This window comes from Bombus vosnesenskii, unplaced genomic scaffold (genome assembly GCF_011952255.1).
Source record: "Bombus vosnesenskii isolate JDL3184/JDL3185 unplaced genomic scaffold, Bvos_JDL3184-5_v1.1 scf7180000013262, whole genome shotgun sequence".
NCBI classification, from domain to species: domain Eukaryota; kingdom Metazoa; phylum Arthropoda; class Insecta; order Hymenoptera; family Apidae; genus Bombus; species Bombus vosnesenskii.
In genome coordinates, this window is record NW_022882922.1 from 5,207,667 (window position 1) to 5,229,741 (window position 22,075).

The following is a 22,075-nucleotide window of genomic DNA, read 5'->3' on the forward strand; positions in this document are numbered from 1 at the left end:
TACATTTTATTATATATTTTGGATATCTTAAATAAGTACATTCTCGCATTTTTTCATTATCGATCCTCAATATTGTACATTTAATCTAGTTTAACAATTAGATAAAAATTTAAACTTCATTGTAAAACATAAAATTCCAAAATAATTAATTTTTAATTAAAATTTCGGTGAAGTGAAATTTTCTCGTAAGATGTAAGCATTTATAATGTTCAGAGAATATGTATTAGTAAATGAATTGTATTTTACGTTAAAATCAATCATTGTTTCTCTGTCATTTATTCTATATTACTGAATTTTCTTTCAAGTATAAACACAAATCATTGTAATATAACATAATATACTGTAACACGTCATTATGTAAAATATTAAAAAACATTATTTTATGTTAATTTTATTATATTAATTTAATAAAAAAAAACGCCTTTTAATATTTAATATCAATGATACATTTGGAACTAATATACGTGAAAAGCGCTAATGCAATTTTGTGAAATATCCCTAAAAGTAGAATGTTGCGTATTGCAACACTGTTAGCATCGACCAATCAACAGCTGTACTTAAGGTTTGAATTTCATGACGTAAACGAAAAACCAGTATGATACAAACCAAACAGTTTAGAATCACAAAAGTTAATTATGCATTTTGATGAATATATTCTCAAAGTTAAGTGTTTCTGATAATATTTAATGAAATGTGTCTCACATTTTTATTAATGCATTCAAAAACTGTTTGTTGAGTGTTACGGTTCAAGCGATTTTTATAATTATAGGTACGATAATGCTTTCAGGCCAACAAAGTGGAAATAGTTCGAAATGTTTTGTTTTATTTAATCCTCACGATATTTTGATAATTTTTAAATATATCAAAGGCTCTGGATGTCTAATAGTTTTAATAAATTTTAATATTCTGAAGTAATATTATACTGTACATATATTTACATGTTTATTATTCTTTTTCTATTAGTGTATATTAATTACAGTATTTTTTTAATATCAGATCTGTCAGCATAATAGATGCATGTTGAATAGTATGGATTATCAAAATCATACCATTTCACGACCAAAATTTCAACCAATACGTGTGAAAGAGTTATTGCATTTTTGTGAAAGTGATGATGATGAAAGCGAAGATAGACCACAAGACTCTGATAATGAATCAGATTCTGATGATCCTCAACCTCTACCACAGGATGATCATGTTGAAGATGAATTGAATAAGTCATTATCTTTATTTAATACAACATGTAATGAGTTAGATGGAACTTGTAAGGTTTCAGAGATAATTGTTTCTTCAAAACCTGAAGAATATGTGTTAATTAATAATGTAGAATCTAAGCCTGAAAGTAAATTAACATTTCACGAACATGAACATGATGTAATTGAAAGAAGTGTAAAGTGTGAACAATCAAACCAGATGCAATTAAGTATTGAAAATCATGCACAAGAAAAGCTTTCACAAACTGAACACAAAAATAAATATATTACTAATATAGATAATAAAGGAGAATTAAATCAGGACCAACTTTTAGACCAACAGAGTATTTCCAAAATGAACAGTAGAAGGGAATCTATTACTTGTGCATCTCAATATTTTGAAAGTATATCACAGTCTGGAGTGGATAATTTGCAGAATACAAGTAGTAAGAAAGTAACAATAGAATCAAGTTCCATAATAAATGAAGAAAAAGCTCATAGTGAAAACGTTGCTTCCACAAGTAAAACATTAATATCAGATACAGGAACATATATAAATTCTAACGATCAGTGGATATTACAAACTCCTTTAAAACATGTGCCAATTAATTCTACACGCCCAGACCCATGTTTCTCTCGTAGAAATATTACACAAACACCACAAAACAAAGTATCTGATGTATCTAAGAATCATGGGTTAACACCAGCTACAATCTTATCTCATTGGTCTCTAAATAACATAAAACAAACTCCATTACAGAATAAAAGTGTTAATTTTAAAGATTCTATGCAAACTCCAAAAAATTCTTATTATTTTACACCAAGCATAGGAAAACATGAAACTCCAAGGTATATATATATATGTATATAATGCAATGTAAATAATTTACATAGTTATTATTAATTTCTTTTATTTAAATATGTATTATTTAATTATAGATATTTGGATACAGAAGGTAAGGTAAGAAGACCTTTATCAGATACAGGAAGTTTGGTACAAAATGATGCTTTCAGTAGACATTTATTACAAGGATCTCAACTTCCTAAAGTAAATGAAGTAACACCTAAAATTCAAGAAAAATCGTTATGTAAAAATTTATATAAAACAGATTTGCCAAAGCAAATATCTGAGACATCAGAAAATGTACATCTAGAATCAGATGTTAACGAAGAATTAAAAGAAAATAAACATCCAAATAAAAATAATACATTGCTGGATAAAGAAACAGTAAATAAAATACCAAATAATAAACAGGCTCCATCTTGTATTAAAGACAATAAAGATATCTTGAAATCAATGTGCAATTATCCTCAGAATCAGCATTTAGAAGTCAATAATCAAAACCAACAAGACTTAAATAAAATTGTAGATAAACCATCAAATGTACAATTCTCAATCCCATCTAATGTTCCTAAATCTAGGCAAACTAGAACTCTTTTTGTTAAAGGAAAAGAGTATTTAATTTTGGGTGTACTTGGTCAAGGTATGAGTGGAGAGGTTTTGAGAGTACAAGACTTATCTTCTCTTGAGTTGTGTGCTATTAAATGTGTTAATCTTAATCGTATGGACAAGGACTCTGCACAAGGTTGCTTAGAAGAAATTTCAATGTTACATAAATTACAAGCACCATGTATTGTTAAAATGTTTGATTAGTAAGAACTTATTTTACAAAAATATATATTGTACATATTACATATACTGACATTTACATTCAAGTTTCTCATTTTAGTGAAATTAAGTATCCTATGGTCTATGTAGTAATGGAAATGGGAGACACTGATCTCAGTCGTCTTTTGAAAACTATGTCACAAGAAAAGCAGATTCCTCTTACAATGATTTTATATTATTGGACAGAAATGTTGACAGCCGTTAAGCATATACATGAAAATGGTAAATATCTTACTATAGGATAATCACTTATTTATTATATAATTTTTTATGTAATAGATTATATTTTACATATATACATTTTTAGGAGTAATTCATTCAGATTTGAAACCAGCAAATTTTTTGTTAGTACGGGGACGATTAAAACTTATAGATTTTGGAATTGCTTCTAGTATGAATGCTGATATGACATCTGTTGTGAAAAACTGTCCAATTGGAACTTTGAATTATATTAGCCCTGAAGCCTTAATGGATATTGGTGGAAATTCAGATTCTCCCTCACAGAATGTTAAATATAAAGTATGAAGATGACTTTTTAGATATAATCAAAATCGGAACCTAAAAGATAATAAAACAAATATATTTATTTTGTAGATAAGTTTTAAGTCAGATGTGTGGTCTTTAGGATGTATTTTGTATAGTTTAGTATATGGTCATACTCCGTTTCATCATATTCGTTCACAATGGGCTAAAGTGAACGCAATAACTAATCCGAAGTTAAACATTCCTTTTCCTACAACTTTGCAATCAGAAGATGGTAATAAAGTTATGCCGTCGCCACCAATCTTAATTGATGTAATGCGTAAATGTCTACAACATGATCCAAAAGCACGACCAACGGTAGCTGAGCTTTTGCAAGTGGAGTATATACCCACTAAAGAAGAACATATATCAGCTACAGTTCCCGAGATTCCAGCAAATATTTTAGTGAAGATAAAGCATACATTAAGTGAAGATGAATGGCGACAATTGACATGGGTTTGTAGTAGTTTTTATATAATACATTGTATGTATGATAAGAAAAATAACTTTTTTTCATATAAACTTTGTATTTTTCTTTCAGATTTTGGAGAATAGAAGATTTATATGAAAGTATTCAGATTAAATACTACTATTTATGTACATAGATATTTTTATACATAATAATCGATAATAATACGTGGAGCGCTTATTTAAATGTATCATAGTTAAGTATAGGATTATTTCAATACTTGTTAAATACTTAAATACTTGTTAAAAATATAAGATTGTATCATGATACGATTTTATTATGAAGTCCACTTATGTTTACCTATATGATATATATTAAGTAGACAATACGTTATAAATAAAACACGAGTGATCTATTAAATTAAAATATCTTTCATTTTATTATCACACATTCATGCATACAAATGACTTTATTTAACAAAAATGGTATCTATTGTGCTAAATAGCTGCATGGTTGGAAATCTAAAAATACATATCTACATGTTGCTCGTGAAATAATGTATTTTGAATCAATTCCATTGCAATTACTTTTAGACTTTAAATAATACAAAAGTATGTAATATCTCATACTACATTTTTTAACGTATAAAAAAACGCAGGAAGTTCAGCATCATTCTTTTTTTTGCGTTTTCATTGAAAAAACAGTTCCGTTCTTGATAAAGATGCATATTGCACAATACAATTTTAATATTGTCAGTCAGTGCATTGTTGTTAATTGCCAATATTGCAATAATCTTTCACCTTTTGGTAATGACATTGAATTGGGTCTTTCGAACGTTAGCATTATATCTTTAACCTTATTTTTTAACTCACTATCGAATAAATGTCCCCCAGTACGTTCTAAAGCTGATGCCATATCATACTCTACAGAAGGGAGGGGTTCACGAATGAAACGTGCAGCACTAGCAATACTTGGTACTATATGCCACTGTAAGGCTTTAATTTCCCAAAGACTACTAAGGAGTGCGTTACTTAATAAAGGATCTCGTTCTTCCATTAAAAATGGGTCTCCAGCACCATTATTTTCTTCTGACGAAACCTCTCCTCCTTGTGGATGATCAATGAGACGTTTCAAGCCAGGATGCCTAAGTAAAAGATTCCCAACAAACAATAAGATAATAAGAATATCTTCAGGTGGTGCTACAAGAGTTAAACGCGCGAGTCTTTTTGCGAAAGCAGCAACTAATGCTTCCGGCAAGTGTCTAAAAATAAAAAAGTATGTGGTAATTTTTATATAACATATGAAATATCATACATTTTGAGCACTTACGTTGAACTGAGGAAAAGATCGGACAAATAAAACAAACGTGCTTTGTATTTTGTATGAAAGATCTCTGGTTCAAACATAGAATAAAGCTTGGTAAAAATATTAGGATATTCCAAATTATGTTTGGTAACTAGTAAAAATACACCTTGTAATGCAAGTAAGCCAATAGGCCCATCTGCATCCAATGAATCCATAAGAAAATCTGTTAGTAAAACAGGTTTTTCTAAATGTGGCATTACTCTCTCTAAAAGAACTATTAATAATTGTTTATGTAACTGTGGTGTCAATTCCCAATGCATGACACAAGCCCAGACTTTATTCAATGCACGTCTTGCTCCAGCTTGATCCCATATAAAATTTTTAGTAGCTAAAAAAAAAGATATGAACATATAAAAAATTATAATTAGCTTAAATACAAGAAAAGACTATAGAAAATATATCTATTACCTTGCTGTGGTTTACACAATAAATTCTTATTTTCACACATCTCATTTTCTGAAACATGATTAAAATTTAAGTTAGATATTAATGTTAAAAGAAGTGGTAAAATCATATTTAATCTATTTAATTTATACCTTCAATTTCTTTTGGCAATGATAATTTATGTATAAGTTCCAACAAATTTTTAATATAAACTTCATGTGGCTGTCTTTTTGGGGTAAGAGATGGAAGACATTTCCATGTATAGTAAAGAGCATCAGGATATTCTATAATTTCTTGAAATCTACATATTAAACTGGCATTGTCCTCCTCCGGTGAAAGTAATTTCATCAAAATGGGCTTTAACCGATGAAGTGGAAAATAATATCCCAAGTTGCCAATTGGTTCCAATGGATTTTTACCTTCTTCAGCCATCAGTTTTATAGCAGTAGTGAGAGCTTGTAGTTGAATGCCAGGTCGACATTTTTCCATTGATGTAAGTATCTTTTCCCATATTTCTTCATAACAATTCCTCAACCAGTTGACATATCTTGCTTCAGGGCTTGGCTCTGTTTCAGAAATCTTATGGAAAAGCTATTTCAAGTTTTCAGGCACATACAAAATTAAAAAATAAACATGTATCTTTTATCTTTATGCTTATACTTTGTGTCCAAAAATGTATTTTCACAAAGTATTAATACATAAGAATTTACAATTCTTATCAAGAAATTCAGAGATGTATTGTATAATGTCAAATATTGCCAAACAGTAGAAAATACTAAACTATTTGAGGATACCTGAAATAGTAAGGGATATCGTACGTTCCAAATACATATCACCTCTTTTTAGGACTTCAACGAATATTGTTTCTATTGTGAGCAGGCAGGACGAAGTGGATTCCTGATAGAGTGATCAGGAATTTTAATAAATGACATAACCTTAAAAAGTTGATACATTCATCAATTTGAAACAATTTTAGAATTCGTACTTACATCCCATTGAGAAATTATATCTACTAAATTATTTGCGCGTTTTCTCGAAGTTAAAAATTCCTGAGCTTTTTGCCTTAAAAGCTTTGATGACATTTTTTGACTGGAAGAAGCGCCGGGAAGATCTGATGCATCCGCCATCGTTGAATATAAATTCGGTAATAGCAAGGCAGAAAATTATCAAGAATACCTACGTGAATGTATTCCCTTTTGTATCTATATTTTTCTTCAGGATCAGAATCTAGAGTAACTTATTGCAAGAAATGTGCTAGTTATTATTAAAAGTGGTAAGATATCCGTATTAATTTCTCCCTTTTGTTAACATTTTGAGTTTTGTAACACTGACTGTTGACATATACAAAACGTAATATAATAATTTAGAAATCCATTTACGAGCAAGTTCAATCGAAGTATGTATTGAGTGGCTGCTTAGGGATTTTGGCAGTTTTGGGCTGGGTTGTTTGCTCATGAAGTACAGAGACATTTCATTCGCGTTTTGTAAATTTATTTTGTGGTTCTTAAATAGAATCGAAACTATTGAATTATTTAAAAATTAATGAACTTCTATGCGGAATCTTTAGAACAATGTATATTTAAATAATTAATTACAAATTAAGAAGATTTTAACATTTTTACAATTATCGGGATTTGACCCCTTGCTCAACGATAAAACTCTCTTTACGTTGTTTGATTTACACATATTTTCGATTTTACATGATAAAATGCGATTTATTTCATATCCAATCGAGAAGGTTGTTAATAATTTATGTTAATAGATATAGATCTGATTTGTCTTTACAAGTGCTTATGGTAAAGAAAGTAATCTGCATAATATGCAGATCAACGAATGATTACAAGTAGTTATCAGTAATAATCAATAAATTTATTATCGAACTTCTTTTGTTCATTGTCTCGACTACACTACTGTACAATTCATATTTACCGCTACTAGATTGCGACAGTATAAAACATTCTTAACATTTACCCTACGGGGAGCCACTTAACCTCTTCGGTACAAACACGGTACAAGTGTCGGTTATAGTCGACATCCTCTGCATATTCATGGACGAGCGTCGACGTTGCGTCGATTAAAGTTAACAATAACAATAACAATATGCAAACGTTTTTGTTCGTGGTCGTCAAGTAATATTTATTACTTATTAGTGAGACTATTACGGGCTCTGCTCGGACCAGCGTCATATCGGAGAGGTAAACAACGTATATGGTCATTAAATATATTAAGGGCGGATTCATATGACAATCAAGTTCACCTGCCAGCGTTACAGGAGTATTTCGTTTTAGTAGAAATACACGCCAATAAAATTTCCTCTCTGGTTCTAGTAACGTTGTAATATACCGTAAGTAGATATCGTATTAATATTTATTTGTAAATAAGAAATACTATCGATTACATATAAAAGATACTTTTTATAAAGTGATACGTGATACAGAACTGAATGTGGAAAAGCTTAAAGCTAAGTATTTTGTACATTTGTCGTTATTGATATTTCATTTCATAACCTTCATGGCTGTATCTTGTATAGAATCAAAATTTTTATGATAAAAATGCAAAATGCAAATTTTCTTTTCTGAATATTGGTTTGATAAACGAAATTAATTTAAGTTGCATTTAAAGCTTATGTTTTATCCTATTATTAGATTCATATATTTATTTAGATTTTAAAGAGATCTCGCTTTTATTAATGTGAATATATATTCATTGATATTAATCAAAAATTAGTTTTTAAAATTGTAATTGGATGTATTTATTTTTTATATTTATTATTAATATTCATATAAATACAATACCTTTTGAATAATTATTTATTTCAAGGTAAAAAATGCTAGAAATAACATGTAATGATCGTCTTGGTAAAAAAGTTAGAGTTAAATGCAATCCAGATGATACAATAGGGGATTTAAAAAAATTAATAGCAGCCCAAACTGGAACTCATTGGGAAAAGATAGTTTTAAAAAAGTGGTATACTATATTTAAGGATCACATAAAATTACAAGATTGTATCCTTTCAAACAAAATATATTTTCACAGAAGATAATTATTAACAATATAGCATTTTTCTTAACATAACAATTCAGATGAAATTCATGATGGCATGAATTTAGAACTGTATTATCAATAATTAATAATTAATATTATATAAGTTAATGTTATGTATATATATAATAACAGTAATAGTAAATTTTATATTTAAGCATTTTTGATTTTGTATTTTACATGATATTTAAGTATGTAATGTATATAATAACTATACAATAAACAAACATAAATAGCAACAACAAAAACAATCTTATCTTAAATTCTTGATACTAATTGCTGTTTACAATGCAGAAGCTTACTAATGTTATTGCTATTTAATATCTAAGTATTGCTACATTATTTTTACAAATTTAATCTCTAGAAATATATTGTTCCTCATATTGCAAAATGTAATATCAACTCTCAAATACATTTCAATTTCTATGTGTACAAGTGATACTAAAATGGAGTAAAAAAACAGCTTATAGTATATTTTTTTGAAACTTAATCATCTTTTTATGTGTATTACTAATTTAATAGTGATATTAAAAAATATATGATTATTGAAAATAACAAAAGATACATATTACAATAACTCATTGTTAGTTAATTTTCTATTAATCTCCAGAATTCGAAGAATTAATGTGGCCTCTTGGACAACTTATCTGTCCTGTTTATTGAATTTTCAGGTTGAACTGTATCTCTACCTCTGTTGCTTAAGAAGTCTCTTATATGTTGCACTATCAAGTCTATTGCCACTGTAACCGAAAATAAAGTAAAATAAAGTATAAATCAGTAAAAATAATTTTGTAATAATGGGGAACTTGATTTCTTTATTATTTTTTTATACAGTTTAGATAAACAATATATCAAATTACATAATTCAAATTGTAATTATCTTGTATAATAATAACAATTTTAAAATTATTTGAGCGTTTAAAAAATCAGAACACAGAATAAAAGAATTAGTACCACACTGAATAATATAATTAAATGTTTCTGAATATGGCAGTATGTGAATAATGTACTAATTTAAATTAAAAATATCACATTTTAAAGAATTATGCTAATATTATATTTTATAGTCGCTGAAATTATTATATGTAAAATATTTTATCGATTTATATTACTATACTGGTGCCTAAAACATTCAATTGATTACGGAATAATAATATATAAAAAAATCTAAATTTTTGGGAACCCATACATGCATAAATGTATATATGTACATACATGTATATTTATAAAGGTTCTTATATATAAATTAATACTTAAATCTTTTTATATATATCTATATAACATAGATCAATCTTATATGTAAAATTGAATAATTATGCAATAGTGGAATTATAGTGTTTGGACGAGGTACTTTGTATAATCATGCACTATGTCCAAGTTTTAGGAACAGTGAAAAATTAATTTTTCCCATTTAAGGGTTTAATAGATGCACACATACTAGAAGCAATATTGTTTGCTGCTTAGTATAAATGTAATACAAATACAGCTGTATAAGTATATAAGAGACATATGTATTAAAAAAAAGTCTTAAGATTACTGCAAGCTTGATCCTAGATCAATGTATGGTGTATAAAAGTGTAGTGGTTATAAGTGCACATATCATGCTAAAATCATCTGCTGAACGTGTCGGATGAAGTCGAAGTACGCCTATGTTGGTGGATGTATGGATGCTGTCTGGATGAGTTTTCAGCCTTTTTCAAACGCAAAATGTCCCAGATGTGGTGCACTATAAGGTCTATTGCCACTGTAAACATACAATAACCAAACCATGTACGTTTTTATATGACCTCCACTTTGCACTAACTTAAAAGATAATTTGTCTAGCAGCCTTTACATACCAGGCAGCACCCATAAATGAATGTATATGCATATATATATGTATACATATATGCATGTGTGTGTATATATATACATACATACATATATGAAGAGGAAAATTTTCAGCTGCCTTATCAATCAAAATTTGCATTTGGATTGTACACTTTAGAATCACCATTAGAATAAATATAATTATCATGATCATAAAGTTGTAATTGATTTTCATATCTAATCAAATTTTATGAAACTGAATTTTGGTTATGATATAATGTAAATTAATTTCATGAACAAGTTAATAAGAACTATTACATGTTTAATACCAAACGCAGTAAGGAGTTAAAATATAAATAATTTACTTTCCTAAATTAAATTGTTGCACATGATCCTTATTACATTATAACAATATCATGATTTACCTGTATTGTCTGCACCTCTTGGTATAATAACATCAGCAAATTTTTTAGTGGGAAGACAAAACTCTTCAAATGCAGGTTTCACAAAATTCATGTATTGATTCAATACGTAATCTAAATCCCTTCCTCTTTCTTTTATGTCTCTTGGTACTGTAAAAGTTGAAAGTATTCATTCATAATATTTACATATGCAACTCTAAAAGAGGAAACATATGGACAAATGCTTTATATTATTACCTCTTCTAGCTAATCTAGTATCTGAATCAGTATCCACAAATAGTTTCATATGAAATAAGTCTCGTATTTTAGGGAAATAAAACACTAAAATGCCTTCAAACAGAACTACATCAGCAGGATAAATTGTTGTAATTTGATCTTTCACTCTAAAATCCCACAAAAAATGATTAATTTTATTTTTATTAGTAATTTATGTCACTAAAATTGTTTTAAGTGATACGTACAAACTGTTTGTTCTATAATCATAGGCTGGTATTTCACATTTTACTCCAGCTAGTATGTCTTGTAATGTTTGAAGAATCAAATCATTATCAAATGCGTCAGGGTGATCGAAATTATATTGACCTTTTTCTGCTTTAAGTTTTTCGGCTGACGATAAATCTCGATAAAAACTATCTTGTGAAATACAAACTACTTGTCGTTGCATGTGATCCATGTCTACTTGCCCTAGTTTTTCCATTATACGCTTGCACACGGTTGACTGAAAGGACGAAAAACATTGTTTTCATTAGCTCTTCGATCGGAAAATTAATCAAAGATCTTATAATTTTCAAGTACACGTTTTTTTTAGAGGTTAAGTTAGACCGAAAATATATCTTGCACAAATTATTTAAATATAACTTAGATATTTCGGAAACACAAAATGATACATTACTTACTTTTCCACTGGCAGTGCCGCCTGAAACTCCAATTAGAAAAGGTGTTTTGCTTTCTATACCATTTAATTTTCCGTTAATACCAAAAGACATCTTTCGCGAGGTAACAATATTCATCGACATATCTGCCATTGTTAAAGATTTACTTAGACCTTCGGAAACGAAATATAAAGATCTTGAAAATGACACTGAAAAAATGGTTTTACCTATAACACGAATGACTCCAGCAGATGTTAATGGAAGTTGCAGATGTAACATATAGCTTGGTGTAAATCATTAGATCCAACAAGCGCGCGCATCAGCAAGCGATATTTAAATACTATCAAAGAGGAATTTTCTCTCTGATGCTATATACATATTTGCATGACGTGGAAAGATTAAAAATAACCGAACTAAGTTTTTTATAATTTGTTACCTATTATAATTTAAATTTAGTATTTGACTTAATTATTTTAGTATATACATTAATATTGGATTTCTATCCTTTACAATATTTTTCATTCTCTAAATATAATTTGAAGGACTACAATTGATTTCACTAAAAATATTTCATTAAATTTGTTTTCATAGCCTTAATTATGTGTTTAAATTATTTTTTTCATTGATAAAGCAAATAAATAAAGAAGTAAGTCTTCATTTTATTCTTGTTAATAAATCATAGTTTGTACTGTTATTATAATTTCATATAAAGAATCACACTTCAATAAAAAAAACAACGGTACTTGTTACGTTTTTAAATTAGTTATAATATAATGTAGAAATCTCTAGAATATTAGAGATAACATATAACTTTATCTTAACAAGTTTTATCGTAGTATTGTAGTATCGTTTTATCAAGTAGTATCGTATATTATTAACAAACGTTTGATCGTAAAGTTCTGAAACAAAAAACAACAAGTTTTTTGACTGTCGAAATGGAGAGTTACGAAATTTTGAAGATAAGAAGAAGGCATCGATGGTGTCGTCATGTCGTGACTGATACGATACATGTCGTATTTGCACAACTGAATGTAGATATTGGGAAATTGAGAATTTCAATACGCTAACTAGTGACAGAAAATTAATCTGCTGAGAGTAAGTCGAATATCCACATGGTCACCAATGGTTAAATTTGACATGTACATACATTTGTGAAAAACGAATGTTTTTAAACTTGTTTTAATGCTTTTAAATTATTCAGTATAATAAGAATCATATAATTATTTAAGCAGTTACAAAAATTTACGTAATAGAATTTTCTCTTGGGAAAGATAAAAGTAAAATATATTGCTATATGCAAGGAAAAAATGTGATTATAGCGGGAGAGGCAGTATACATGACCTCGTGACTTCATACTCATACCACTGTAGACTGTAGACGTACAGATTGTAGATAAACGGAGGTGGGGGACAAATAATGGAACAGAATTCATCAATGAATGAAATTCATATTAAACAGGGGGGAGTTTCCTGATATAAACTCTGTACGAAGTAGATATTATGGTAGATAATTATGTAAGAAATGATTTTGTACTTCTGCTTTATTTATTAAAAAAATAAAGTAATGTGGGATAAACTTATCAAACGTTATGTTTGTGTAGCAAGTTATGAGGTAACTTTCTATGCTTAATACATGTATTTGAAGTTATAGTGAATTTTCTATTTGTCTAATATTCAATTATGGAACAAATTAATAATATTCTTCGCGATGATAATTTATATAAGGTATAATATAAATTGTTATTTGATTGATAAAATATTCAAAAATTGAGTGAGAACAAAGGAGTAAACTGTGCATATATGTATGTTTATTAGGATTATTTATTTTAAAAATATCTACTTACAGGCTGCTATACAAGCATTACATGGTTTACAAAGCAATAGTAATTATTTAAAATTAGTAACAAAAGATAATTCACAAGCAAATGCTGTTCGTAACTTGCCTGATACAAAGAAATATTTAATCCGGTAATGATCTCCTTTTTATGTTGCATTAAATAAAAAATATGTATCTTAAACATCAAAACAATTTGCTAACGTAACTTTTACAGGTCTGGTATTACACTTGAAAAATTAGATACTTTGTCAGTTATACATATAGCAGGTACAAAAGGAAAGGGTTCCACTTGCGCATATACAGAAGCTATTTTACGTGAACATGGTTTTAAAACAGGATTCTTTAGTTCTCCACATTTAGTTAATGCAAGAGAACGTATAAGAATAAGTGGGCAACCAATAAGCAAAATACAGTTTACTCAGAACTTTTGGAAAATATATAAGAAACTGGAAGATACAAAAGAACATGAATCTGATATGCCTACATATTTTAAATTTCTGACAATTCTCATGTTTAATACATTTTTAGATGAACATGTTGATGTTGCTATAATTGAAGTTGGAATTGGAGGTTTATATGATTGTACAAATATTATAAGAAATCCTGTATGTGTAGGCATAACTAGTTTAGGATTAGATCATACTTCTTTACTGGGAAATACTGTTGAAGACATAGCTTATCAAAAATCTGGAATTTTTAAATCAGGAACTGTTGCTTTTTCTGTTCCACAATTATCTCAAGCAATGCGTATATTGGAAGAACGAGCAGTTGAAAGAAATTGTAAGTTACGTGTTATTCCATCTTTTGATGAATATAAGTGGGAAAATCTTTCACCTATTTTACAAATAAAAAATAAAGTTCAGCAACAAAATGCATCTATAGCTATTCAGATGGCTACTGAATGGCTACTGACTAGGAATAAAGTTGCATCTGTATCTATGGACAAGATCGCAATAGCATTGACCTCTTGTAAATGGCCAGGTCGAATGCAAATTTTAAGAAGTAGTATTGGCGATTTTTTTTTAGATGGTGCACATACCATTGAAAGTATTGAGTGCTGTATTTCATGGTTCAGTGATACAAGTAGTGGAAGTAAAGGAAAAAAGGTTCTAATTTTTAATACATCTGGTACTCGAGATCCAATACAACTATTAATACCATTAAGATCTTTACATTTTTATAAAGCATACTTTGTACCAAATCTTGTAGGAATTAAAAGTTTAGACAATGAAATGAATAGCTCATCGACAGATGAGCAAAAAATAAAATGTGAAATAAATTCTAAAATATGGGGAATGAATTCAGTAGTTGCAAATAATGTTCTTGAAGTTTTAGAAGATATAAAAAAGAACTTGGTACAAAAAAATAATTGTGAAAGGTATCAAATACTTGTTACAGGATCCTTACATTTAATAGGTGCAGTTCTTGCTATTTTAGATCCGAATTTGACAATGAATACAGAATTTTAATATGTATTTTAAAAATTTGGGATTATATGATATAGTTACGAAATATATAATAATGTTTTTAAAAAAGAAAAAATGTAAAGAACATTCTTTTTATATAAACAATAGAATTATGTATTTAATAACTATATTAACAACTGTATCAATCCATAATAACACAGTAATGAGATATTGCATTGTTATTCTGATGATAATCGTAAAATACTTATTGATACTTTTTCTTAACAATTCTTTTGTACTTCAGTATAAATATATTTTTCACAAAACTATAAGTAATTGTAAAGTTATTTGTACATATAACAAGTTAGTGTTACATATGTTTATGGAGTGAACGACACAGAAAATACATGATGTTAAAATAAGAACTAGAGAAAATGCTTAAAATATTTTGGTATGATAATCTAATTCTGATTCTGCTTCCGTGTCAGACAAACTTAAGGAAACGCCAGTTCTTCGTCGCAGACGATTTTCGTCAGGACTCTGAAACATATAAAAACAAGTTTTAGATGAGACGAAATATTGTATTTGATTAAGAAGCACCTATCTGACTTCTGCTAATATTTAGTACTTGGTATTATCTGAATCGTTGTTGACTAAATGATAAGATAAAATTTTAGAAGAGCTATTGCCTGAAAAGATTAGAGATCGATACCTGATCTAGAATACCAGCAGTGGGTTCAGAGGCATATCCTACTTCTTGTGCATCTTCTTCTAGATCTGCCTCGTATTCCTCTAATTCATCGGTATCAGAATCAATTTCCAAATCTACATATATACTTCCTCTGGAGACTTTACACACCATTTGAGCTAAGTCTGTGAAGGTATACGAAGATACTGTTTGCTGGTTTGCCGCTTGGTGTTTGGCTCGCAATGCACGGGCATTTTCCCTATCTGCATTAAAACGTGGTAAAACCCCAGCTTTCAATTGTACTTCAAAATAAGTTTTTCCTGTAAAAAATATACTTCATATAATCTACTTATCTATAATATTTCTATAGAATGTAATATTTACCGTGTTGATATCCGACATCTTTAATCTCATCAAAATTAGCGAATTGAAGAGTTTTATATTTATCTATTGGTGGCCTAATATATTCGCAATAATCTGAGTTTTTAACTTCCTCCAGTTGCCGTACACAACTCACGTATGCTAATCTCGATTGTATGTCGGGTAAATTCGGAACTTTGACAGGCGTTGCGAAAGGATTCCATCGTTTCCACAATAACCACCAACCGGATAAAGAATCTCCATAATTTGTTAAATCCGTATCATCTTGTGATCCAACGTCAATGGCCAAAATATGATGCGCTCCTTGCCTCAACATTTCGTCAGCTTGAACAAAGAGATTATAAAGCCATATGCTGGAAATTGATTATGACGTATAAGTTATTACAGCTATGATATGATAAACAATACAGGTTTAAGATACCTGGCACGTTATTAACATAACACCCATCGACCAAAAGATGCCCGTCAAGAGGGTCGCAAATAGGAGGAAAGACCCCCGCAATGGTCATACTGGCTCGAATGTATCTCCATAGCAAACCTGAGTTGACTTAGCTATTCAGGATTTGACAAATGCATCTTTTATCAACGGGAGTGAGCTTTATATCATTTTCAAGATTATATTATGCTTTGAGTTACAATAAACCGTGTTCTGAGCTTATATCAATGAAAAAGACTAATATAATTTCATCTATTCATTGATACAAAGTTGCTTTTAATGTCCAGGTAATTTTATAAAATTAAAGAAGAAACTTATAAACGTTTTCATCTAAGAGCGTTCGTGCGTTCAACTCAAAGTATTTTATAGTATATATGTCAATAAATTTTATAGAGACACATAACGCAATTGTTTTGTATCATATAATAACAAAGTTAGACGCACTTTTTTAATGTAACGCTCAAATTACCTGGAAGGTTATTGACGTACCCGCCGTCGAGCAGGAGATGGCCGTCAACTGGGTCACACATGGGTGGCATATAACCAGACAAAGACATCGAAGCCCGAATGTACCGCCACAGCGATCCTAAACACGACGAATTAAGTTCTTAAATGTATGTTTGTATTTCTCTTTGAACTTCGTATATTCTTCTATAAAATACATGATTACTCCTAACGCAAGAATCGATAGCTTCAAAGCTGCTTGTTATCAGAATTCATAAAAAACATCTCAAACGAGAAATAAAGTTTGACATTTGTCAATAAACGATACATAACGGAGAGTACGTCATTACAGTGATTATCTAGAAAGCTCACTCCCGCTGTTCAAGCTTATTTCTACGCAATGCTCTACAGTAATGCTTATTTGAATTTAAAAAAATAGGTCTTTGAGTTAGAAATGTATTTATAAGTTCTCTATAAATTTCACCAAAACAGCGAGAGAGTTTCCAGTTAGTTAAATCCAAACCATTTAAATTTATACCTTAAATATATATCAAAGAAAACTGGAAACTGTCAGTGTTTTAATAAATGTTATACTACTTTCGTTTGTGTACAGACCGTGTGTATGAGTGCGCATACAAGAATCAGTGATGTCTGTGGTTATTGTAAAATATGGTAACCATAAATCTTCTATGTACGTATCACCAAATGTTGTTTGAATTGTGCTATTGAAGTCTTTTCCAGAAAACATGGATGTTACTGGATATGTTAAATCCATTATTTGTCTCCACCATTGTGTCATTTTCTATCAAAAAAAGTATATGTTCATATAAACAAAAAATAATAAATTTTATGATATGATATGATATGATTAATTTTATGACATTTACTTTAGACCATTCACGAGCTTTCTGGGTTGTTGTTGTTATATTTTTTTCCATACACCATAAAGCACCCATAAACGCTCCAATACTAACTCCACCAACCATGTCTATAGGTATACCGGCTTCGATAACTGCTTTAAGCATCCCTACATGGGCTGCACCTCTAGCACCTCCACCTCCAAGTACAAGCCCAACGGAAGTTCCAGTTAACCAGCGAGCAAGCCTACTGAAGTCACTATGTATGTTTGGCTCAGACATCAGAACTTTGGAATACAGCTCATTCTGAAAATTGAATTATTAACATGCTTCATATGTAATGAGACACTCGGTACTTTTCTTTATAGCTTACAATTCTATACTGAGATCTTCTTGTAAACATCCGTTTAGGACATTGAATGTGATGATGACTAGAAACCCAAGATCTCATATTCAACCACTGCACTGTATTGGTGGGTCGTTGTCCACTTTGTTCTTTATGCAAAAGTACTAATTCTTTTTGCGTTCTCATTACTAAACGTTCGACTTCACGTTCAGTTCTGCCTATGGATGGAGGTTTATCTCCTAAACCTACAATAAGAATACAGTCGGCTTGTCGAACACATCGTTGGGTCCACAGCGTGTGCGTTGGATCACATTGGTATAATGAAATTCGGTGTTGATCCTCTTGCTGCGCAAGCCATGATGTTAAACGGTATTCATTTGCAGGTTCCATTATAGTGCTACCTAACGTCTATTAATTAAACAAAGATACAGGCATTTTGTATAATTTTATTACTTGTACTGGAATTAAAGTGATTTCTTTTTTATATTAACTGCTTACTTTTCGAACCACATCAGAAGTAAGGCGTAAACATGGCCCAATTGCACATAACGAGTGATAAAGTTCATACGTAAATGCTGTTAATGGGACATCGTCGGATACCGGGACTATTGCAACAGTTGAGAAATTTACTTGAGCTGGTCTTGCATCAACTGTTGCAGCGGCCCGTCTATAAATATATTCATATGTATAAAGGAAATTCAAATTACTACATAAAAGGAATTGTATAAATAGTAAACAAAATATTATAGATATTTACTGTGTATCACTACTGCCATTCTTTGTGTGCGCTTGTTGCCAGGTGCCAAGTATACGATGTCCAAGTAAATTTATAAGTCTTGTAACTACTATTGGATAACGAAGTTTTATAACATTAAATAGTCCCTCCGGAAGTTTCGCTAATTCGGAATCTCGTACTGCCATTACTGTTGTTGATCGTGGTGTTTGTGTAACCATTTCTACAATACCAACAAGATCGCCTTTTCCATATTCTGCAACAAGTTCTTTTTTCCCATTCATATATGTGATTACCGACCGAAGTCGACCACTTAACACAATAAATGTTGAATCTGATTCATCTCCTTGTCGATACACTGCTCTTCCACTTTCAAGAAATAGCCAATCAAGTGCAAAATCAACCTTTTAAAGAAGATAGGATAAATTATCGGTATTAAGTAACAAGTGAAATAAATGGTACAATAGTTTTACCTGTCTTACGAAGGGACTAAGTCTTCGAACAACTGAATGAGCAACATGTAACACAACAGTTGGCTGTTCTCGCATAATAGCGAAAAATGTTGGTTTACTAAGAAGTGCTATGCGACTAGAATGTTTTGCTCTAATGGTATAAAAAGAAGGTTCTCCAGTCAATACAGCTAGACCACCAACAATCTCGCCTTGATGAGCGCTAAACATATGAACTTCTTGACCTACATCTCTACCTTCTGAAACGCGTTGACTGATTATTAACGAACCAGATACAACATAAACAAGCGCAACATCCTAGGGAAAAGGAATGTAAAATTCTATGAAAATATAGACGTTTATGAATAATGTATAGCAATATTTAAAAAATGTTAACCTTATGAGATTCTTCCTTCATTAAGTATGTTCCAGCTGGTACTTCTCTGATTTGAACTTTGCCATCTTTGAGTATTGAATCATCTTCTAAGCCAAGTTCCCGAACAAATGCTTCTGTAGCCATTTGCACAAGCTGCGCTTCATCGAGTTGTTGTTGTATTGGTTCAGTAGTAGTAGACCTCTTTTTGCTTGGATGTGAATTTCCCGTGTGTATTACATCTGGTTGTGATACTTGTTGTGATGTTATAGGCGAAGAATTTGGCCAATGAGAATCACATTCTGGTACCATATCTGCTGTATTCTGACCTGATTGTGGACTTAAATTTTGATTTTTCCAATCAAGATTAGTTTTTGGCCTATTATGGAACGAATATTAATAACAATGCATTTTTTATTTCCTACAATTTTTTCGTTAAACTTACCGTCGACCTATAACTATAGGTACACTTTGATGACTACTTGTAGAAATGTCGCGATGAAACACTTCATTTCTATCATTTTCTGATGAGACAGTTGCAGTTGTATTGGATTGATTTTCTGTATTTTGGGTAGAAAATGTTTCTTTAGTTCTTGATCTAACTGGAGATCCTGAAAATGGACTTTGTTTCTTTTTGTGTGGTCCTTGATTAACTAATTCTGCAGATAATCCAAGATATTGATGTAAAGCAGTGAAAGTGACTCTTTGAAGACGGACCATAATGACCTGGATAACTCGAACAAATGCATCAGGATGATCTTGAAAAACCTACAAGGTTTAGGAATAATAATTTTAATTTATTTTAGTCTGTAACGTGTAACTTGAATTATACCTCTTGAAATGCACTCATTGGTAACTTGACTACAATAGAATCCTCCACAGTTCTGGCTGATACTGTTTTATAGGTACTTGTATGCCCAGTAAGTACATCCGTGAAGCTAAGAAGACTAGTTACTGATTCTCCAGTTTTTACTAGCTTTAGCGATATTTGAGAACCATCAGGTCCTGTGATATAAACATTAACTAAGCCTTGCTGTACGATAAATAAATTTTCATCTGGATCTCCAATTTTAAATAAAGTGCTCCCAGCTGGTAAATTCATAATTTCTGTATGCTTGCATAATTTAAGAAATACTGGTTTCTCAAAATGACCAAATACTCTGATACTTTGTAACATATATAAAGCATCGGGTGGTACTTTCTCTCCAGGACCTAAATCTTCTTCTAAATATTCGGCAGGTGGTTCTAAAACCTATGAAAATATTAAAAAAAAATATATAATAATAAATACGAAAATAGGAATTAAAATAAGAAATTTAAAATTCAAATACTTTTAGTTGTTGTGGCGCTGTCTCTTTTTTAAGTTGCAAAAGTCTTCGTGCAAATCTCATAACAGCCTTTCTTTTCTTTCCTTGTCCAGTTGCATGTACTTGTCCACTGATGGATTTCACTTTGCGCAACATTTTTCTTCCATAAAAGAGTACCTTGTCTCTTTTTCTGAATCTGGGCTTGCCTGTACCTACCCCAACAAATTCTTTCACTTCTGGGAGGAATTCTTTGTTTTTCCATTTTCGAAGAATAATTATAGATGCAGTCAATAAAATCACAAGAGTCGATATTATGAGTATAAACAGAGTTTTTGATATTTGGTATTCTGCAATTAACTGGCCAATCCATCTTGAAAATAAATAAGAACCTAGACTTTCGTTACATTTATTGAATAGTTCTACCACCTATAAAAAATAATAGTAATTAATTAATAACTCATTTCATTTCATTTAATTTCATTCAATAATATTAATGATATTCAAACTGATTATTGCGGAAACACCTTTATATGAATGAATCTTATACGTCAACAAATGGATAAAAAAATTACAAAATTATGAACAAAATATAACAAATACAACCTCCATAGTGGGCATTCATTTCTTCCATCAGAATGTAGTAGAATGTTAAACAAAAACTGCGTCACAAATTCATAAGTGAAAGGCGACGGAAATGCAAGGTAGATGGATTAGAAACAATGTTCTTGCTCTGATATAAAAAATTACTTATCTACATTGAATTAATGACCTTTGATACTTCGCTCGAGTCATCCAGCGCCATTTTAGTCAATTTACAAGCTTGCAACTTATAAAGCTTGCAATTTCGCTTTTACATATTTTATATATTATGTGACATTTTATATTATTTATGTAATTACTATTATTAAATATTATAAAAGTCGAAACCGTTTTCATACGTATCTTCTGTTTTATTTATATTTCATATAATTTCCGTTCTTCTAAAATCAAAATATCGAAGTTAAAACTTAGTAATTTTGTATTTTTTACGTAGTATAAATTACAAATTAATTTCAGATATAAGGAAATAATATTTTTGTGCTAAATTATTAATTGATTGATTTATTTTTGATTTATTTTTCAGAATAGAGGG

General features: G+C 30.0%; 6 protein-coding genes across 18 annotated transcripts; 3 read left to right on the forward strand and 3 right to left on the reverse strand.

Annotated features, from left to right (window-relative positions):
• Positions 1-136: 136 nt before the first annotated feature.
• On the forward strand, positions 137-4,182 carry LOC117240728 (dual specificity protein kinase TTK). 3 transcript variants are annotated; one of them, XM_033506836.1, is made up of 7 exons: positions 137-924; positions 997-2,042; positions 2,133-2,846; positions 2,924-3,084; positions 3,170-3,381; positions 3,457-3,840; positions 3,926-4,182. In XM_033506836.1, exons 2-7 carry the CDS (start codon positions 1,018-1,020, stop codon positions 3,950-3,952), a joined length of 2,523 nt encoding a protein of 840 aa, XP_033362727.1. In that variant the 5' UTR covers positions 137-924; positions 997-1,017; the 3' UTR covers positions 3,953-4,182. The 3 variants fall into 3 exon arrangements, with proteins under 3 accessions (XP_033362727.1, XP_033362679.1, XP_033362762.1); XM_033506788.1 differs by having other exon boundaries at positions 137-911; XM_033506871.1 differs by having other exon boundaries at positions 137-769.
• Positions 4,183-4,204: 22 nt separating this feature from the next.
• LOC117241049 (nucleolar complex protein 4 homolog B) lies at positions 4,205-6,847 on the reverse strand. Of its 3 annotated transcripts, XM_033507096.1 has the most exons (7): positions 6,723-6,847; positions 6,532-6,653; positions 6,337-6,439; positions 5,695-6,108; positions 5,567-5,614; positions 5,123-5,486; positions 4,205-5,054 (listed from the first exon to the last, which is right to left on the reverse strand). In XM_033507096.1, the coding sequence occupies exons 2-7, from the start codon at positions 6,622-6,624 to the stop codon at positions 4,550-4,552; spliced, it is 1,527 nt and encodes a 508-aa protein (XP_033362987.1). In that variant the 5' UTR covers positions 6,625-6,653; positions 6,723-6,847; the 3' UTR covers positions 4,205-4,549. The 3 variants fall into 3 exon arrangements, with proteins under 3 accessions (XP_033362987.1, XP_033362946.1, XP_033363027.1); XM_033507055.1 differs by lacking the exon at positions 6,723-6,847 and having other exon boundaries at positions 6,532-6,698; XM_033507136.1 differs by lacking the exon at positions 6,723-6,847 and having other exon boundaries at positions 6,337-6,477; positions 6,532-6,679.
• A 574-nt stretch (positions 6,848-7,421) lies between these two features.
• LOC117242073 (ubiquitin-like protein 5) lies at positions 7,422-8,817 on the forward strand. 2 transcript variants are annotated; one of them, XM_033508472.1, is made up of 3 exons: positions 7,422-7,886; positions 8,363-8,547; positions 8,626-8,817. In XM_033508472.1, exons 2-3 carry the CDS (start codon positions 8,370-8,372, stop codon positions 8,667-8,669), a joined length of 222 nt encoding a protein of 73 aa, XP_033364363.1. In that variant the 5' UTR covers positions 7,422-7,886; positions 8,363-8,369; the 3' UTR covers positions 8,670-8,817. The 2 variants fall into 2 exon arrangements, with proteins under 2 accessions (XP_033364363.1, XP_033364452.1); XM_033508561.1 differs by lacking the exon at positions 7,422-7,886 and adding an exon at positions 8,262-8,280.
• A 134-nt stretch (positions 8,818-8,951) lies between these two features.
• Positions 8,952-12,048, reverse strand: LOC117241634 (uridine-cytidine kinase). 3 transcript variants are annotated; one of them, XM_033507765.1, is made up of 6 exons: positions 11,915-12,048; positions 11,712-11,833; positions 11,277-11,533; positions 11,053-11,198; positions 10,819-10,965; positions 10,195-10,328 (listed from the first exon to the last, which is right to left on the reverse strand). In XM_033507765.1, the coding sequence occupies exons 1-6, from the start codon at positions 11,964-11,966 to the stop codon at positions 10,195-10,197; spliced, it is 858 nt and encodes a 285-aa protein (XP_033363656.1). In that variant the 5' UTR covers positions 11,967-12,048. The 3 variants fall into 3 exon arrangements, with proteins under 3 accessions (XP_033363574.1, XP_033363482.1, XP_033363656.1); XM_033507683.1 differs by lacking the exon at positions 10,195-10,328 and adding an exon at positions 8,952-9,324 and having other exon boundaries at positions 11,712-11,999; XM_033507591.1 differs by having other exon boundaries at positions 9,380-10,328; positions 11,712-11,999.
• Positions 12,049-12,948: 900 nt separating this feature from the next.
• Positions 12,949-15,258, forward strand: LOC117243266 (folylpolyglutamate synthase, mitochondrial). Of its 2 annotated transcripts, none has more exons than XM_033510607.1 (3): positions 12,949-13,298; positions 13,533-13,654; positions 13,738-15,258. In XM_033510607.1, exons 1-3 carry the CDS (start codon positions 13,251-13,253, stop codon positions 14,990-14,992), a joined length of 1,425 nt encoding a protein of 474 aa, XP_033366498.1. In that variant the 5' UTR covers positions 12,949-13,250; the 3' UTR covers positions 14,993-15,258. The 2 variants fall into 2 exon arrangements, with proteins under 2 accessions (XP_033366498.1, XP_033366506.1); XM_033510615.1 differs by having other exon boundaries at positions 13,261-13,411.
• On the reverse strand, positions 15,077-21,768 carry LOC117243228 (neuropathy target esterase sws). Of its 5 annotated transcripts, none has more exons than XM_033510536.1 (15): positions 21,547-21,767; positions 20,968-21,369; positions 20,469-20,888; positions 20,082-20,404; positions 19,661-19,976; positions 19,288-19,581; positions 18,839-19,218; positions 18,580-18,748; positions 18,109-18,489; positions 17,766-18,041; positions 17,494-17,680; positions 16,904-17,020; positions 16,002-16,322; positions 15,642-15,937; positions 15,077-15,469 (listed from the first exon to the last, which is right to left on the reverse strand). In XM_033510536.1, exons 1-15 carry the CDS (start codon positions 21,559-21,561, stop codon positions 15,368-15,370), a joined length of 3,999 nt encoding a protein of 1,332 aa, XP_033366427.1. In that variant the 5' UTR covers positions 21,562-21,767; the 3' UTR covers positions 15,077-15,367. The 5 variants fall into 5 exon arrangements, 4 of the variants coding, with proteins under 4 accessions (XP_033366427.1, XP_033366419.1, XP_033366409.1 ...); XM_033510528.1 differs by lacking the exon at positions 16,904-17,020 and adding an exon at positions 16,420-16,536 and having other exon boundaries at positions 19,661-20,015; XM_033510518.1 differs by having other exon boundaries at positions 19,661-20,015.
• Between the last annotated feature and the right edge of the window lie 307 nt (positions 21,769-22,075).